Raw genomic sequence first — 18718 nt, 5'->3', positions numbered from 1 at the left:
CACACAGATAAATCACCTGAGAGCCTGTTCGATAACCACTGACCCTGTCTCTTGTGCTTCTGCTGCAGTTGCCTGGCCTGTGAAGCAACATGAGTCACAAGGGATCCCTCAACAGCAACCCCGGCTCAGCAAAGTAAGGATCTCCCTGCACCTTCCTACTGTTCAGGATACTCCAAGCAGTCCCACTCATCCCCAAATTCCCTGGTGTTTGTTTTACCCCTCCTGGACACCTCACAAGCTGGAAACTGCCTCACACATCACCTGCCCTGTGCACTGGGGTTTGATAATGGCACATGAGGTGGAGAGAGCAGAGGGACACCAGGAGCCTCTCCACCAGCAGCCCACGGCAACCTCCCAGTGGAGCCAGAGCCTCCAGCTCTCTCCCTCCTTCCTGCACTGGCTATGAGCACCTGATCCACTGCCTGCCCTCAGGGGCACATGGTGACAGAGCACAAAGCAGCCCCTGGGCACCCATGGGCTCACTGCTCTGTGCAGGACAGCCCAACCACAGCACCTCAGATCCAGAGAAAACTCTGTTATCTCCTGGGTGCTCATTCCTACCCATGACCCATGCACAGGGGGTGGCCCTACATGTGCTGCTTAGTGACTTGACACCCCAAAACTCAACTGTTTTCACACAATTCCACCTTCCCTTACATGGGATATGTTCTATATCCAAGCAGCTGCCTTCAAGGGGTACATGTCCAACATGTCCATTGAGAAGGAATCATCACCTTGGCTGCTGTACTGCCTCAGGTTCAGGTGGGCTCAGGAATACATGGAGGGGGTCTCCCTGTAACTCCCACTTATGGCACACTGGGAGCTGCTGTCCTTAACCCAGCCCCTCCGGAGTGCTGTCCTGCCAGGGGACACTGTGAAGGTAACTCTAGTGGGGAGAGGCCTGGCTGGGCTGCTCCGTGTCCTGTTTCCACCGCTGGGTTCAGTGACATGTGCCTGTGGTGTGGATAACGGGTAGGGTTGCACCGGAGCCGCCGGCACGGCCCACGAGGAAATGCTTTGCAAGGAAGGGAAGGGCTGGTCCCTCTGGGCACTGCAGAGCTGCTGTGTGAAAACTGATGTTAAAAGTATTTGGGAGCTGATGGTTGATTTGCACCTTCTTCCTTTTTCAGTGGCAGCATGGGCAAAGCCGAGGGAGCCTCCAAGCTGAGTGCAAAGGATTTGTACGGTGAGTTGTGCCTGCAAACATCCAAAGTTTCCCATGGCAAAGGCACCTCTGGAGAGCTGGATGTGGATGTTGGGGAGCTTTAGGCTGGAACTCAGTCAAAGCCACATGAATCCAGAGTTCTATACCCAACAGGCTGGCCTGACCTGGCAGCAAAAAGACACCTCGCATCTGTGCTGACACCTCCCACACTGGGGACAGTTGGGATTTTGTGGGAACAGAACGTTGCTTCCCTTACCCAGATCCTCCCCAGGTCTGTTAGCAAGATCACTTGATAAAGGGCCTCACAAAAGAAAGACTGTCCTCAGCAGGTTAATGATTATCCTCTCCTAACTACTTAGTGAACCATGAAAATTCCATGCCCTTTGGCTCTTTGGAAGTGCAGGGAATGGCCAGGATGGGTGTTTGTGCACAGTCTGAGAGGCAGCTTGTTTGGGTTCAGCACATTTAGGTATCAATAACAGTTATTCCTGATCTCAGCAGATCCAAGTATCCCAGGGGAAAATGTGGCCTCTGGGGTGGGCAGAGCAAGCATAAATCATGGGAGAAATCACCTCTCCTAGTTATTTCCTGTGTAAGAAGTTGGAGGTTGTCTGGGCTAACACAAGCAGTTTTTGGGGTGTCCGAGCCTGCCAGCTCTGCCACCTGAGAGCTGTGGATTTACCTGGTTGATGGTTTAATTGGGAAGGAACAGGCTGTGTGTGCTTTTCCTTGGATATTTTCTATTTGATCAGAGATTGTCTTCGGTGGCTATGAACTGCCAGTGTGGTTTATTTGTCCCTGAGAAGTGACTTCCTTTGCCCAAGGCTGGAGGATTATCCATGTGGAGTGGCCTGGAGCAGTGTCTAGAGAGGCCACCCTCACCTGGGGACAAGTGGGATGGCAGGGGCTGTATTTAGTGCTAAACAAAGCCACTGTTAATGTCAATTAGCTCCCAAGAAATGAAACATGAGGGTAATGGCAGAGCAGAAGTTTGGCTGTTTGTGGCCTGGATGCTGCAGGGTGGGCGGATGCCAAGCAGGGGTTTGAACTGTGGCAGTCACTTCTGGACATTGAAGGACACATGATAAAGAAGCAAGAGGATGAGGTGTGGGAATTTTGGGTGCACACAGGGCTGCTAGTGCAGACAAACTCCTGCCTCCAAGGCAGTGCACATTCCTTTGGCTGTGCACTGACACTGGCACATCCTGTCAGGGGCAGGAGGGCTGCAGGTTCCAGGTAAACAACCCTACAGAGATGTGTAAAAATGAACCTGGGAGCTCACAACGGGATTAAAGCCAAGCAGATTTGCAGGCTGGCACCCATGGGTGCAGGAAACCCAGGGCTCCAGCCACCAGAATTCCAGAGGGGGATCTAATGGTGCCATGGCACAGGGAGCGGCCCTCAATCCTGTGCCACAAAGGGCAGTGCAGGGAAAGGCTGACAGACTGCCTTGGAAACAAACACAGCTCTCAAATAAGCACTTTTCAACACAGAATTTCATCTTCCACATTTTTTTGTATGAACACACCTCAAAAACAAATTCACCAGGGTTGGACCTCTCTGACCAAATTCCAGCAAACCTGAAATGAGGACTCTGTGTCCCTGGGCCAAATCCTCAGGAGGAGTAAAGCAGCTGCCTGCTGTTTCCCTGCCACTACTGAAATACAGATTGAGCTCTGATTCCCTGCACAAATCAGTGCCTCTTGGCCAGCCCAGCCCCTGGCACGAGCACATCCAGAGGGATTTTGCTTGGCAGCACTTGAAACCCACCCGCTAATTCAGCAAAAGACACTCAGCACGTGTAAACCAATATTTAAATGTCTTGGTCCCTTCCCACTCGGATTCTCCCTCCCCCAGCATTAATTTCTGCTGTGAGCTGCCACATTTGGGGATAGAGGGCAAGCAAGAACTAAAAATCCAGGGAGAATTATGTTTCATAATGAAACAAATCACACCAAGCTGAGCTGGCCTTGATTATGTGATTACAACACTGCTGAGGGATGTTTGGAGCTGACAAGACTTTTCATATTTCCATTTTCCTCCTGTGCAATCAGGCTGGACCCTCAGCCTGTGTACACTGCCAGACCTCCAAGAAGTGAGTGCAGTGACTCCCAAATTCCCAGCACACAGGCATCCACTCATTTAAAGCTCTCTGGGTTATGATGGCTCCAATGCACACAGGTGTCTAAATATTATTTCTAAATGAACAAGGCCTTTGGTTTACCTTTCTAAAGATGCTTTTTCTACAGTAATACTGGCTTAACATGACAGGGGTGCCAACTGTGAGTACAAAAATGCTACCTGAGGGCCAAGGTGTCCCCAGTATCAACAGGGACTTATTGGGAATATTAAACCCACCTCAGGGAGACCCTGAAGAGGGATATTTAAAATTGTTGTGGTGAGGCTGGAACACAGCAGCAGCTCTGGGCTGTGCACAGGAAAGCACCTGGATGGTGAAGGTGGAGGTTCACTCTGGGGGACCTCCAGGACATAGTGTGAAGGTGCTCACAGGACACAGCCTCATCACACGGCTGTTGATGGAGGGGGAAGGCTCTGGTGTCACATTTGGCCTGCTGAAATTGCTTTGATCACCAAATATGTTGCCTACCACCGTGTATTCTTCACTGTGGTGAGCACACAGGGATGAGAAGAAATGACCAGAGGGAATTCTACAATGAACCCGACTTAAAGCCCCAAGATACCCTCCCCTGGCTCTGTTCCTAGCAGAGTTTGATATGCTTTCCATCTGCTCTGCCATCCTCAGTGAGGTTTCTTGGCTCTTGTGGGAGCAGGACACTCATCCTTTCCTCCCCCCTTAGTAAAACAGCACCACATTGGTTCAGCTCCACATTCTGGAGGAGTCTGTGGCTGCAGGGAGCAGTCCCACCTCAGCTGGCAGCAGGGAATGGCTGGCCCCTCTCAGGTTGCCACCTCTCCCCACACAGCCACCAGCTGAATAAATGCTAATGCACACCATAAATAAATTAGGCTGCTTCTCTGCTTACGGGCGTCTGTTCTGAGCCCAGATGAAAGCCTGGGGGGGAAACCAGGCTCCAGCAGAACCCATGGGAGGACTGGTAGGAAGTGTTTCTTTCTGCACAGCATTTCCCACAGCAGGAAAGCTGCTGCCACCCTTTCTGAGTGACTCCGGGTGGGCTTCTGCAGGTGTTCCCCCCAGCTGCTTCCAGAGCTGTCACACAGCACTGGCTGGCTCTCCTGATGGATTAGGCAGCACAGCAGGAGAAGTTCAGGGCAGTTTGACGATTGCAGTGATGTCTCACAGGGCTGTGAGGAGGAGCAGCTCATTTCTGTTTGTTGCTGTCTGTCCCTGCCTCCTTCCAGGGTCTGTGAGACCCTGCCAGCTGGTTCCAGCCTGTCCAGCCACCCTCCATGCACTCATTTCTGGGAAAGAAACAGACTTGATAGGGCACAGGGCTGGAAAAGGGGTTTGGGAGCAATGAGTTGGGCTGGAGAAGCACAGTGCTGATGCCATCACTTGACACTGCACACCCGTAACCCAAGCCAGGCTGCTGTAACAGGACACGAGGCACTGGCACAAAGAGAGGAGCCACTTCCTGCCCAGTGTGGCCCTGCACAGGGATCATCTCCCTGGGGAGCCACGGGCAGAGAGGCTCCACTGGTGCCAGCATCACCCCTGAGCCACAGGCAGCTGCTTGGCACTGGCCAGGCAGAACACACCAATGGAGAAAAGTAACTTCCCTTTAATGGTCATGAACCAACTCCTGGGAGTTCCACAGATCTGCTTGTATCCCAGCAGGGCCTCCAGCCCCAGCCACATGGAGAGGTCCCTGAGATGAGGCCCTCCAGCCCTGAGCACAGTGCCCAGACTGCAATTCCCTGCTCCTGGCTCTCCCACACCCTGCCCAAACCATGAGCTTGTTCCCAATCCCAGCTGGAGGCCACATGGCTGTCACATCATTATTGACACGAGCAAGGAGGGACTGTTCCTTCCCCACAGCCTTTAGGAGAGGATTTGTGCAGGATTTAACACACACTAGTATTGTCTGCAAGAGACAACTCTGGCAGGAGCAGTGGCCTGCCAAGCCTGCTCAGCCACACTGCTGAGTCAAGATGACCAGGTCCATACCTAAATCCACAGGGATCCAGAACAGTGCCACTCACTGTCATGTCTTGAAAGATTTCATCATGCTGGAGAAAAGGCCTGAGGTTCAGCAGAGATCCAGCCTTCTTGCCCAGGTCATTAATTCCTCCTGTCCCCTCCTGCCAGCCCTGAATAACTCCCTTGTCCTTCCCCTGGTCCCTTGGTGCCATTCCAGCTCCCTTCTTCACATCCCCTTTCCCCCCTGAGATTCCAGCTTCAGATTACCCTGCTCCCCTTTGACACTGTGTGTGTGGGACCCTTCCATTCAATGCCTTGGACACTTAATACACCAACTGGGAACAGGGCTGGAAGAAAAACTGGAAGCCAACAATCCTGTTGGTTCCTGCAGATCAAGCCCCAGTGGTGGGTGAGACAGGGAACACATTGACTTAGTTCAGCCCTAACTGGAGCTACTGGGAAGAGCAGACGCTGCTCCAGGTGCTGCTGGCCAGGAATTTGGGATGGCAGGGATGTGACAGGGATGCTGTGGAGAGGGATCTCCCACCTCTGATGCTGTTCAGCATCTCCAGTGACCCTTTTTCTTTGCCACCTTGAAACTGCTGAGCACAAGTTCTTACCTTTCATGGAGTAACTGCTTAGAGCTCACACAAAGGAACCTTTTCCTAAATGGAAATGGGGTTTTGGATATGCCCAAGTAGTTTGGGAACTAAAGTTGTGATAGTTCATAAAAATAACAACCAAAAAACAAAAAGAGGAACTTTTCATTACAATTTTTTTTTTCAAGATTCAAAGAAAGCTAATTAATTAAATCAGGATTCCCACAATCTTACTATGTTCTGAAAAAACAGAACATCTTACTATGCTCATTCAAAAAATGTCATTACCAGCTACAGAAAGCTGAGAAAACACCAGTTTAGACTTTTTGGTGAAAAATAATTTAGCAGGTTTCTTCCAGGCCTGGTTGTAAAGGCAAAAGGGAATATCTCTACTGGTGAACTATAGCTCTCAATGCCCTGATTATCCTGCTCCAAGCAGCCTGCTGGACACACTGAACACAAACACACACTGTTCCTCCACGTACTCAGTCGTTGCACAACCCAGGAGCTGTGCCAGGTTTTTATTTGCTTTCCTAGAGTGGGTTGTGTCTTCAGCTAATAAAGCAGGAATGTGAGCACTTGGGGCTGAGCTGTGGCAAACATGAAGCGTGCCGAGCAGGAATTCAGCCGTGTGGAGCCGGAGCCGCTGCTCCCTGCTGCCACAGCCCATTCACACCTCAATGAGAGCTGTTCATTCACTCCAAGAGCCTCCAGATCCATCTGCTCACACCGGCCATGAGGCAGAGCTGACCAGGCACATTCCCAGTGCCACAGGCGCCAGTACAGACCAGCCCCAGCAGTTCAGCAAGTACCACAGATCTAACAGCAAACCCAGGGAGCTTGATGCTCCCTAGACTGCAAAGATATCCCAAAATGGAGCTCTCTCTGTGCTGGCCATGGAGAGCAGGGAAGGAGCAGGGCAGGACCTGCAGATTCCCCCTGTCAGGTATCTCAGGCACAGCAGATCAGTGCAAGGCCCAAAAGCAGATCCTTGACTAACCCTGGGTAACCTGGAGCAGGAAGCAGGAACCTGGCAGATGCTGTGTTCAAGTGCCACATCTGGCCCCAGGCTGGGATCCTGGAATGGAGGTTATTCCATACTGCTGCTCTGTAAGCCAGCCTGGCAGGTTTCTGTGGCTGCCATGAGCACACAGAGCATTTGCTGCCCCATTTCTGCTCAGCAGGCTGGTCCTGACCTGCCATTTGGCACAGAGCAGCTCATGCTATGCTGGCAGGTTCCTATAAACAGTGTGTGCACTGCTAGATAATGTATAGATAACGTAAAGGTTATATAAGGAACTGGCAAGCTCCAGAAGTAACCACCAGGACTTCCCTTAGGCTGCTGTAATGGATGTGGAGGCTGGGGAGGTCAGCAGGGTGATTCAGGGAATGGAGGAGAGCTCCTTGGTGTGGCAATGGCAGGGAAAACAAATCCAATGCCTCTCATTCCTCAGAGACTGCTCCGTACTTGTTCATACATTCCCCTGTCTTCTGCTGTGCCTTCTGCCCAGCAACAGCTGTAAACAAATGTGGGGAGGGACAGGGAGGATCAGGTAGGATCCTGTGTGGTAAAACTAATCAGAGAAGGATGTGCCTGGAGGGGAGGCAGAGGCCACTGGCAGGTTGTACTGGGGGTGCTGTGCCCCTCTGGCTTGACAGAGGCTGTGCATGGAGAAAGACAAGCCTGCTCCTGCCCTCCTTGGCACTGCTCAGCATTCCCAGAGACCTTAACCAATGATCCCAGCTGTGAGCTGGGCCCACGGGCAGTTTATCCCGCTAGCCGATCTCCTGTGCTCACTGAACGTTCACAGCCACATCCCAGCTCCCTGCTAAATAAGGTTTTGCATGGAAATGGGGAGGGAACTTGGCACTAAAGATGTGCTTTGGCTTCCTGCACCAAGCTGATAACCCCAGCCCTCCAGGATGTGCATCCATCCTGCTTTTTTTCCTGATTTATTACTCTCTTTCATCCTTTCCACTCCTTAACATAAAGCTAAACAGGACTCTTTCCCTTCTAGCCAAGATTTTAGTATCATTACTGGGATTTCAGCCCAGCACTGTTTTGAGCCCTCAGGTACCACCTTGTACCTCTGCAGTGGTCTCAGCTCTTCCCATTTCCTCACTGGTGCCACTGGGAAACACCATTCCCACAGCACTGTTTATCTGTAAGATACCAGTGGCAGATAACATTCGTTGCCATTTTACCCCTCCTCTGGGTGTGAGGCAAGATTAAAGCTACCTGGTTAGCAGAGAACTGAAGTGAATTCTGTTAAAGAACCATTTATAGGGATTTTTCCCCTCAAAGGATTGTCTTAGGGATCACTGGGCCAGACCCTGAGAGGCAAAAGATGAGACAATTTACCAGAGGTTGTGTGTGTCCCACATGTTATCCATGCTCAGGGCATTCAAGGCTTTCTGGATTCCCCATCCCATACATACAGCAAGTGTCTGGGATCAGCACAACTGCTCCTCAGGCCACAGGGGATCCACCAGCACCTGCCACGATACCCATGCTACGAGCTGGGTTTTTTCTTGCCAGACACAAAAAGGACAGGACAAAGCTCTATTGTTTTCCCATCTCTTTGGCTCTCTTGGCAGACAAAAGGGGAAAAGGACAGTGGTCACTGTGGGTTCATGCCAGCTTTATCACCTCTGGATGTTTGCTGTACAGGTGCCACAGCCCTGGAGCTCTCCCTGCCCTTTGCCTGTGTTATGTCCAGAGTCCTTCACTGCCACAGACTCTGAAGGTCATAGCAGGAGACAAACAAGAGGTGCAGATTGGTGTCTGAGTTAATTTGGGGAAGTCATCACTATATTTCAGCAATGCTCATCTATCACATAGGGATTATGCAAATTCTCCACATCCTGGGGCCAGGTTAGGGGTCAGATAACACCTGAAGGTGCCCAGGTCCTGTTGCAGGACACTGTAGAAATGCCAAGTGTCCTGGTGTGAGGTGTCAGATGAAGCAGGAGGAAATGAGCTCCTGCTGCTGCTGCTAACAGGCCAGCATGCACTCATACAAAATTCAGCAGGTCAGGGACAAAGCTGTGCAGAAGGACAGGGTGCAGCCACACAGGACAGCTGACCTGCCTTCTGAGGTATGGCTGGCTAGGGAGTTCACCTGGGCCAGGCAAAGGATCCCCCTTGATCAAGAAGTCAAAGAGCCCCAGATTTTGCTATAGGCATCATTCACAGAATGCCAGAATGGTTTGGTTTGGAAGGGGCCTTAAAGCTCATCTCATTCCATCCCCTGCCATGGACAGGGACACCTTCCACTGCCCTAGGTCACTCCAAGTCCAGCCCAGTCTGGCCATGGACATTTGCAGGGATCAGGCAGCCACAGCTTCTCTGGGCAACGTGTGCCAGGGCCTCAGCTCCCTCACAGGGAAGAACTTCTTCCTAAAAGCATTTTCGCATCAGCCCAGCCCAACCAGAGAGAAATTTAATCAAAGACAAATAATGATGCATGTTGGAAAGCCCTGCAGTATTTCACCATATTGTTTTGAGTAAATAAACCAAAAAACACTCATTTTCTTTAAAGCACCCACGCTCCTTGGATAGATGTGGCCCAAATATGACTCTTTCATGATCAGTAACCTGGTTCTTTAATTCTTCCTGTGTTTAATTCAAAACCAAGTGCTAGAAAAGAAGGAGGTTTTGGTGTTCTGGCACCCTGCTGTCCCCAGAAACTCTGGCTGGTTCCAGACCTCGTGGTCTTATTTGCGGATGCCAGCAGGAAACACAAAACTAAAAGTTTCCATGGGCGTGGGGGCCAGGTAGAAGCCAAGGAGACAGAAGGGATTTCAGGAGAACATGCAGAAATACCCCATTTCTTGCCCTGGGCAGCTTCTGGGACATCACTTGAATGACATCGGGAGACAAAATAGAGGCACTTTGTTCTACTTCTGTGGCTTGTGGAGGTAATGTAGAAATTCCCCCAGGGAAAAATCAACAGAGGGAGGGGAAACATCTGCATTTCTCCCTGTCCCAGGGCTTGTTGCTGTCTGAACAAGGCTGCAAAGGGCTAAAGAGGCCTTTGCTCTCTTGCAGTCACTGAGTGCAGGTGATGGGAAGTTGGGCTATGCAGAGTTCTGAGGTTTTGGCCAGCCCCCAGAACTTCCAAGGGCTTCTCTGAAGATTTTCTCAGCAGTGCACACTGAGATCTCCCCTGACTGCGACACGTGCAGCTTCTTTGAGCTCGGAGGAAGGGGAAAAGGCACTGGAAGGGATCCCAGGGAGTCTGAGGGCAACCAGCTGCTGCCCTGACCACTGCTACAGCTCCGTGGGCTGTTTTCCTACCAGGAACACAGACCTGTGCTAATCTCCCACTGGAAACCTCATCCCCCTGGTATTCCTTCCCTCCCTCAGGGACTACCAGTTCCCCACACAGCTCCTCACCCTTCCTCTCAGGGCTGGAGACATTTGCCTGTCTGAATGTAAACTCCCTTTGTTTCCAGACCACCCACTTCAGCCTTTTCCACTCCCTTTGGAAAAGGAGGGGATGGGATGTCTTAAAACCCAAATCTGTCTCCATCCCACATGAATGCGGTGTTCTCATTTCCATCAGTGTCATCTATTTACATGAGAAATGCTCAGGGAGGAAATTGAGGTTACTGAGAGGAAAAAAGTGCCTCACATCAGCCCCAAATCCCTGTGGGATGCGCTGCCTGTGCCCTATCCCAGACCTTGCCCCACATTGCAAGTAGGACAGACTGCAATTAAAGCACCCAGCAACCAGAAAGTGCCACTGAGCCTTTCCTGCCAGCCTGAGGTGGGAAGGGGCTGCGCTACAATATTAATTTGTTTATTCAAGGTCACTCTGGAATGGCTGAGCAGGGAGCTGGGCTGGGTGTCTGAGGTCTTTCCCCTGAACATCCTCACTCTACCTCTGAGCTGGTGCTGGTGGTGTATGAGACACAGGCTCAGAGCCCTGCAGTCTCCATTAATGCCTCTGCCAATATTCCCACCAATAAATCAAGAAATCACTTCTACTGGGGAACATCCACCACTCCAGGGCTGTCAGCAGTCAGGCACAGAGGCAAAACACTGCTGTGTTTTCAGCCACAGGCACGGAGCTACAGGTGTGAAGTATTCCTGTGTCCTGCCAATCGATGGCACAGCCTAAAGAGTGGTAGGGTAAGTGTTAAAAAGCTTTGGAAATCGGCTTGAATTAACTTCTACCCACCTTCGCCAGGCTCCAAAGAAGAGCAGTGGCATCTTTTCATGATCCTTATCACTGGGATATCTCCGGGTGCTCAGTACGCTCCCCAAGCCGTGGGCAGGACTGTGCTCAGCCCCGTGCACCAAGAGGAGCTCGATTTAAAAGCTCTTGGCTGGCCAAGGAGAAAAGGTGAAATCCCCAAGGCAAAGCTCAAGGAAAGGCAATGATTGTTCTGGAGAGACCCCTGCTGGCAGCGCCCGCCGAGCCCGAGATGGAAGCTCGGGGACTGTGAGAAAGACTCAGAGTTGTAATTCTCAGATCCAAAGAAAAACAACCAATGCTTCTTTTCTTGTTTCTTACAGAACAAAGGAAAAAATACTCTAACTCCAACATCATTATGCACGAGACGTCCCAGTACCACGTCCAGGTGAGCACACACACGCAATGGAGCGCTAGGGGGCTGACAGGTCAGTGATGGGTGCCTGTGGTGCAGCGTGGTCCCTGTGCTCTGGACCTTCAGGAGGCCAAGGGCGAGTTGGGAACCTCCTTACCATTAAAGTCTCAAGTCACTGAGTAAAGGAGAATGGGGGGAAAAGAAGATTTCAATAAACAAGGAGAATTTTGTACATGGAAAGAGGAAATGGAGAAGCTGTTGTCTTCTCCCTCCTCTGTGTTTGAAGGAGAGCATGAGATGCTGTCCATCCTGTCACCCTGTGCTTTAAGCCCTTCTGATCAGCACAGACAGGTTAAAAGCAGAGTTCCCATGGTGGTTACTGGAACTCAGCTTTCCAAACAACAGAGACCACATGGACTATCAGCTTTCAGCTCTCCTCAGCTACTGTGTCCTCTCAGGTAACACAAACCCTTCACACAAGCCAGGCAATAAGCCAAATCCATCTCCCAGTGCCACAGACACCCACCCAAAAAGAGAAGCCAGCCTGGCCATCCTGAGCTTGGCAATTCCTGTAATGCAGCTTGGTGGTGCAGGACTCCATGGAGGAGGTGGGGACAGGAGAACACTTCCTCAGGTTCATATTTAGGAGATGGGGCCCCTTGAAAGCCTACATTTAGACTTGTAAAGTGCCTATTTGGAAAGAGGTCCTGGTTTCCATGGGAGAAACCAACTCAGTGGCTCAGAAGTCACTCATGGATGCAGAGAAGGGACTTTAAACAGTGACATGTAAATTAATTCTTTATTAATTATGCCATAAGCTACCTGTTTGTCAGTCTCTCCCCTGAACTTTGACCAAGGCAAACAGAATTGCAGTGGCAGGCAGTGAGATAGAATGAGGTTTCCTCACAGGAGGCATTTTATACCTTTTGAAGTAATCAGATCAAAGTTTAATGGTGGGTGGAGTCATTGCCCATTCTAATAAAAGTTGCTGTATTTAAATGTCTATCTGGAAGAAAACGGGTTTTTAAGGGATAAAACAAAGACAGCAACAAGCTTCTCCCTCTCAATCCACCCATATTTACAAAAAATGGAAAGCAGAAAAATATTCTAATGACTGAGTCAGACAAGTAACTTCCCCTCCATGAGAACTGACTGAACAGTAAACAGCAAAGGAATTTATGAAGCTTGTAAAGGTGGTGGATAAAATAATAGAAGAGATAAAAATGCCTGTCATCTTGAGTAAACCCTTACCCTCACTGCTCTGAAAGTAAAGGGCTTGTCACCTCTGCACAGATAAAACTGACTTGGCAAATACCTTCCCATGCACTATTTTACAATTACAGTAACATACACCCAGCATGTTTTTCATTCGTGATTGCATTGCTAATCTCAGCTTTCAGCTAACACACCTGCCAGGAGTTCTGTTTAGACAGTGCCTCACCCCATACCTTTGCTTGATGAACACAGGAATGGGCCTTGCATTGTCCTCTGCTCTGCTCCTTTGTCCAGTCTTTGGAAAACATCTAACAGCAAATGGGTCACCACAAACCCTATACAGCCCTAATGCCCAAGAGCATGTTTAAAGATTTTCTGCAAGGTCTACAAGTGCTTTAAATCCAAGTCTTTCCCTGTATCTACCTTGTGGGGAGCCAACTGCAGCAACAGTTCTTGCCTGTGCTTCCTCACAACCATCCAAGGCTCTGAGATGGAGTGCACACATCCATCTCAGGTCCATCTGCTCTGTGCCAGACCCCAACATCCACAGCTTCTCCAAGTCCCACAGCAGGACATGCTGGAGCAGCATCAGCTTTTGCCACCTCTTAATCTGCTTCCCAGTTTGCATTTACTTGGGCTTTTACAAGGAGAAAGGAATTCTTTCCCAACAACTTTGTCATCCTCCTCCATGGCCCACTGATGCACATGTCAACTGTGGACACAACCCACTGGGTTACTGAACCAGCTCATGAGTGCATCAGCCCCAGAAAGAAGCTACTTGATCCCTAGAATGGTTATTTCTGATCACTGGGAGAAAGCAGGAAGATACAGGATCAAAGGGAGAAAAAGCCAGGCAAAACTCATCCTGTTACTACAAATTTCCCATCAGTTTAGGACTTGCTTTAAAACACCCCCTGTTTTTCCAGCTGTTGCTTTGAAACCAGGATGTGTGCATCAATGAGAAGCAGGCATTTCACTGCTGGCCTCCCCACAAACTCTGAATGCCTGGCAGGACCATTTTTGGGTGGCCACACTGCTGTCCCTGGCCCCCCAGGGCACCCTGTGATTCCCCTGCTCCAGGGGTTAATCTGCCCCTGGCTCTCCAGATTAGCCACTGCTGCTGAAGTGCCTGTTCTGTACCCTACTGAGCAAGGAAACCAGGATGAGAGGGTCGTGCTGGTGGATGGCCTTTAATACTCCAGGGACAAGAGAAAAAGCTGAGATCTTGTCCAATAAGCCTCCAAGGGTTGCAGGCCCTTGGACTGCACAGATGCCTTGGTCAGGCCTGTAACTTATCCATGCAAAAACCTGATTTTCTTTGCTGGAGAAAGTTGGTACAGACAGGGAAAAGCTTCAGCTGCTTTTTGACAGTCAGGCACGTTCCCCTTCCCCTCCTACCAAGAACATAGCTGGGCAACAAAAGAACAAGGTGAAACAGAACCTTGCTCCTTCCGGAGGTTTGGATTTTTTTCCCCTTCCTGAGGTTTTTTTTTTTTCCTTCCCTGTTATCACCTGAACATGTGGCCTGGCTGTGCTGTCTCTGCCCCGGGGCCAACAGCTGGGCAAACAGCGTGGCTGCTCCGAGTCCCAGCTTTTCCTGCCTTGCAGTGCCCTCTGCTGGCACACACAACCAGTTCTTCCATCCGCAGGGAGCAGCACTTGTGGAGTGGCCTTCACCCACTGCTGGCGGGGACACAACGTTTGGATGTGACACACCTCTCCTTTCCACAGCTGCCTCCCTGCCCACCATTCCCTTCCCATGGAGTCCCAGGGGCTCACCAAAGCTGCAAGTGCTGCCCCATTACACAAACTGCACATACAGGTGCCAAGTGTGAGGCCTGGATCACCACACACTCCAGGATGCAGTTGGAGCAGGGATGGGAAAGCAGCTTGGATGGCTGAGCTGTAGCTGAGTTGCTCCTGGCCCAAGTGCTCACACAGGGTGGGGAAAGAAGGGAGGACAGCACAGAAGCCTGGCTGATGGGAGAAGACCATGGGCTGGGTTTACAGAAGTGAAGGGAGGTAGGAATACCAGGATAAACAAGCAAAACCACAGGGCAGGACAGAGGCAGGCAGCAAAAAATCCTTTCCTACAGTCAGCAACACCCGTTTTCACTACTATGAGGGCTGATTTGGGTATTTTTTGGGGAGAAGGTAACCCCAACCATAAGGGGAGCTTAAAGGGCTGGTGTAGAGTGAGCTGCAGGTTTGGAGCTCCTCAAGGCTTTGCAGCATAGAAGCTCTTCAGAGTAGCTGTTCCCAGAGCATGGGACCCCACTTGGCATGGGGGACCAACACTTGTCCATGGTCTGTGTGAGCTCTTTGCCTGGCACAAATCCCACACAAGCAGGCTTGCTACACAAGACAAGCAAAACACAAGTGCTTTTATAGCTTGGCAAGCAAAGCAATGGTTTGACTGCCATAGTTCTACTTCCAAGCTAGATTCAGAGGGGCCTGGGGAGTAACTCGTGTGTGAAGCATTTGCCCTGCTGGATGGGGATGAGAGCTGCTGGAATTGATGAAAGTAATATGCAAGTGGTGAAACTGGTTATGAAAACCCATTATGAAACCCAAATCTTTCATTGCCACGATGAGGCTGGTACCAACAACCAAAACTGTTTTGTGCAGCAGCAACTTCATGCCTGAGCTCTGAGAAACTACAAACAGTAATTGAAGCCTCTAGAGATGCTTTCATCACCAATTTACACACCCCAACAAACATCTTCCACCTGTTTGTATCTCCTTTCTCTCCCCAACTTCAGCACTTGGCCACCTTCATCATGGACAAGAGCGAGTCCATCACGACAGTGGATGATGCAATCCGGAAACTCATCCTGCTCAACTCCAAAGAGAAGATCTGGACACAGGAGATGCTGCTGCAAGTGAATGACAAATCCATCCGGCTGCTGGACTGTGAGACACAGGTACCTGGAGCCCTGTGGGGCTGACCCCAGACTGAAGTGTGGGGTGCAGTGAGTGCCCTTTCTTTTCAGCCTGGGAAAGAGCAAGTTCTAAGGAGCACAAACAAGGGTGAATCACTACCAAAATCCTCTCCTGGATTAGAGTCAGCCCTGCAGCATGGGAACAGGATGGTTTTGGCAATGACAAATTAAGGAAGACCAGCCCAGGGATCCCAGGAGTTCCTGCACAGCATTATTCCCTCTCAGTTCAGTAGTTCCCCATTGCCTGACACCTTCCCCCTTCTCTTGCAGGAGGAGCTGGAGGACTTTCCCCTGCCAACAGTGCAGCACTGCCAGACAGTGCTCAATCAGATGCGCTATTCCTCCATCCTCCTGCTCGTGTGTCAGGATTCTGAGCAGCACAAACCTGACATCCACTTCTTCAACTGTGATGAGGTGGAGGTAAGCAGAGCCCTTCTGCTTGCTGTGAAACAGAACAAAACACACTTCTTGCTGTCTGCCCTTTCCCCCTTCCTTCAATCCTTCCTAAAGCCAAGCCCTTAAAAACATCCCTGTTTTACCCTTAAGGCGGAGATGGTTCATGAGGACATAGAGAGTGCCCTGGCAGACCACAAGCACGGGAAGAAGATACGGCCACAGACACTCAAGTAAGTGCTGCGGGATACAGCTGGGAGCAACAACAATAAACCTCTCTTTCCAGTGGTTTAGTCACACTCCAGTCTCTTGGAAAAGGGATCTGTGACCACTGATGAGTTTGTTCTGTGTCATTTTCTTTGCAGGGCAAACCAGGAAAAGATCAAGCAGAGACAATCCATCCTCCCCCCACCTCAGGGACCAGCTCCCATCCCGATCCAGCATGACATGCGAGGCTCAGCGATGAACAGGAACAGGGTGGCACCTCCTTCCCAGCATGATCCAGGTACTGGGAGCACTCAGGAAGTCTGTCCTGGGGAGGGGAGACTAATTAACCCAGACAGCCAACCTTCCTGAAGTGCTCTGTGGTGAAAATAAGTGTTGTACCCACTGGGCGTCTCCTGCTCAACAAATAAAAGCTCCCAGAAACTCCTTGTAACAACACCCTTATTTGGGGGATACAGAAATGACCAAAAAAGCAAAAACCCCTCATAAGCCATCACATGAAATTTGAACCAGGCATTGGTGATCTTAAAATGTACAGACAAGACATTTGGTTAGAAAGACAAATTCCTGGCACTGCTGACTTCACAGGAGACAAGATTTCACCCTTGAAAATCAACATGTTTTCATGAATTCTTGTAAAGTCAAGTGTGGAAATGCAGATCTGAACTCACCCCTCTTATGTGCTCATCTAAAGTCTGATTCCAAAACCATCCTGACTACAGCCCATTTGAGTTGGCTTGGAAAAACCTGGTATTTTCCTTTGGAGAAAGAAGTAACAGAAGTAAGTTCCTAGGAACAGAAACAAGCTCTTTCTCTTACAAAAGATCAAAGTGATGAACAAACTGTAAGCATTTTTTACCCCTGCCTATCATACCACCTTATCTTAGCATTCATTTCTAGTTTCAAGGAAAACAGGTAATAGGATACTGTAACACATCCAAAACACTCATTTGCTGGGATGGCTTCTGAAGCCAAGCAACTGGTCTGGCTGCTGAATGGAGAACTTATTTCAGGCCCAGTTCTGCATCATAAAAGGAGTATCTGTTTCTCAGCTGGACCATGAATAAACATCTCTATTCTGGTGAAAAGCAGCCACTCTTACCTCTGCCCTTCCAAGGGTGCTCACATCAGCAGAGCTGGTAATTCCTCTAGGCAGGATTTCTGGCTCTGACTGCACAGAGCCTGGCACGAGAGCAGATGACAGGAGAAAGTCTTGAGTGATGCCTGTTTGCTGAGATTCCTTCTCCAGGAAACACCTTCCTGCTTTTCCTACAAAACCTGTCCTCAGGGATGGGGTACCTCATCCCCACATTTACAGATGCTCTGGACTTGTCATGGTCCTTTGCCAGAACTGCCTCCCCAGTTCTCCCACTTGGCAGATCCTGCTGTGGTGCCCTTTCCAAGCCCCTGCCCTGAGCTGACACCGTTTGCTTTGCACGAGGGGCCAACCCAGCGATTGTTCCCACTGGAATATCCCCCCCCCACACTGGGTGTGTGGCTTCTGGAAGCCAGGAGGTGCCTTGGGGTTGGGTTTTTTGCAGGATGATTGGCATTAGCACCTGTTACAAACGTTATTCCTGAGGTGCCCTCACAACCCAGAACAAGCACCCAAACTTGGAGCTACCATCCCATGGACTCCTGTCTTTCATGGAGCCTATTTCCAACCTCTGGTAGTAAATCTGTTTTTCTCTCCCTGGTTTGCAGACTATGACCGACGAAGCTCTGGCTCTCATGACCATGAGGAATCCCGTGCCATGTTAGCACAGAAGATTGAAAAGGAAACGGTGGGTGACAGGGACACTGCACAGTCCATAGGCAGGAGCAGAGGCAGGGAGCAAGGGAGAGGGAGCAGAGGCAGGGAGTAGACATTTAATGCATCAGCTAGGCATTTTTCCAATTGATACCTGCTGTGCATAAAGATAAGGTGGCCAAAAGCAAGTCTCCATCACTGCATCAGTGACAATGTCCTCTGACCTGAGGCAGCTCTGCTGATTCCAGCTCTGCTCCTCCCCATCCCACTTGGGTTATTTTCCAGCTGTCCATTAGGAGGGGTCACTTGTCCCCTTGGTAAGGACAGCACACAGCCAGGCCCAGCAGCTCTGTGCTTGCAAAGGGAAGCATTGAGCTGCATTTCATGCCTAGATTACCCACTTGTGTGCATTCTCCCGGGAAATGCAGCAGGCCCTGGGATTCAGGTTCCCAGGTGTGTGCAGTCCAGGCTCACTTTCACGTTGGTCCTTTGGGTTTCTGTCCTCACAGCAAATCCTGAACTGCACCCTGGATGACATTGAAGTGTTCGTTGCCCGGCTCCAGAAGGCTGCAGAGGCATTCCGACAGCTCAACCAAAGGAAGAAAGGGAAGAAGAACAAGAAGAAAGGGCCAGCAGGTGCAGTGCAGCAGCCACAACAAACAGGGAGCACAGGGGGTCATGGATGAAGGTGGGGGGGACACCTCAGCTCCTGGCCCAGCAAGGCTGGATCGATGCCATGGCACAGCCACAGATCCAGGCACACAAGTTTGGGAGGTGCCGCTCTCCGGGGGC

The 18718-nt window shown here is 50.4% G+C and overlaps 1 protein-coding gene across 2 annotated transcripts in view; it reads left to right on the top strand.

Moving 5' to 3' along the window:
- The window catches only part of LOC102069382 (EPS8 signaling adaptor L2), a 50946-nt gene that overhangs the window by 19234 nt on the left and 12994 nt on the right, over positions 1-18718 (top strand). For both annotated transcript variants that reach the window (XM_074543517.1, XM_074543518.1), the window contains exons 2-10: positions 69-133; positions 1131-1186; positions 11370-11434; positions 15379-15540; positions 15829-15978; positions 16105-16184; positions 16317-16456; positions 17881-17960; positions 18436-18562. In XM_074543517.1, the coding sequence (XP_074399618.1) occupies positions 90-133; positions 1131-1186; positions 11370-11434; positions 15379-15540; positions 15829-15978; positions 16105-16184; positions 16317-16456; positions 17881-17960; positions 18436-18562 (904 nt within the window). In that variant the 5' untranslated portion in view covers positions 69-89. The remainder of the gene's footprint in view (positions 1-68; positions 134-1130; positions 1187-11369; positions 11435-15378; positions 15541-15828; positions 15979-16104; positions 16185-16316; positions 16457-17880; positions 17961-18435; positions 18563-18718) is intronic.

Source organism: Zonotrichia albicollis, chromosome 6, assembly GCF_047830755.1.
Source record: "Zonotrichia albicollis isolate bZonAlb1 chromosome 6, bZonAlb1.hap1, whole genome shotgun sequence".
In the NCBI taxonomy this organism is placed as follows: domain Eukaryota; kingdom Metazoa; phylum Chordata; class Aves; order Passeriformes; family Passerellidae; genus Zonotrichia; species Zonotrichia albicollis.
Note: the sequence above shows the minus strand (reverse complement) of the source record. Positions and strands in the feature narration are given on the sequence as shown.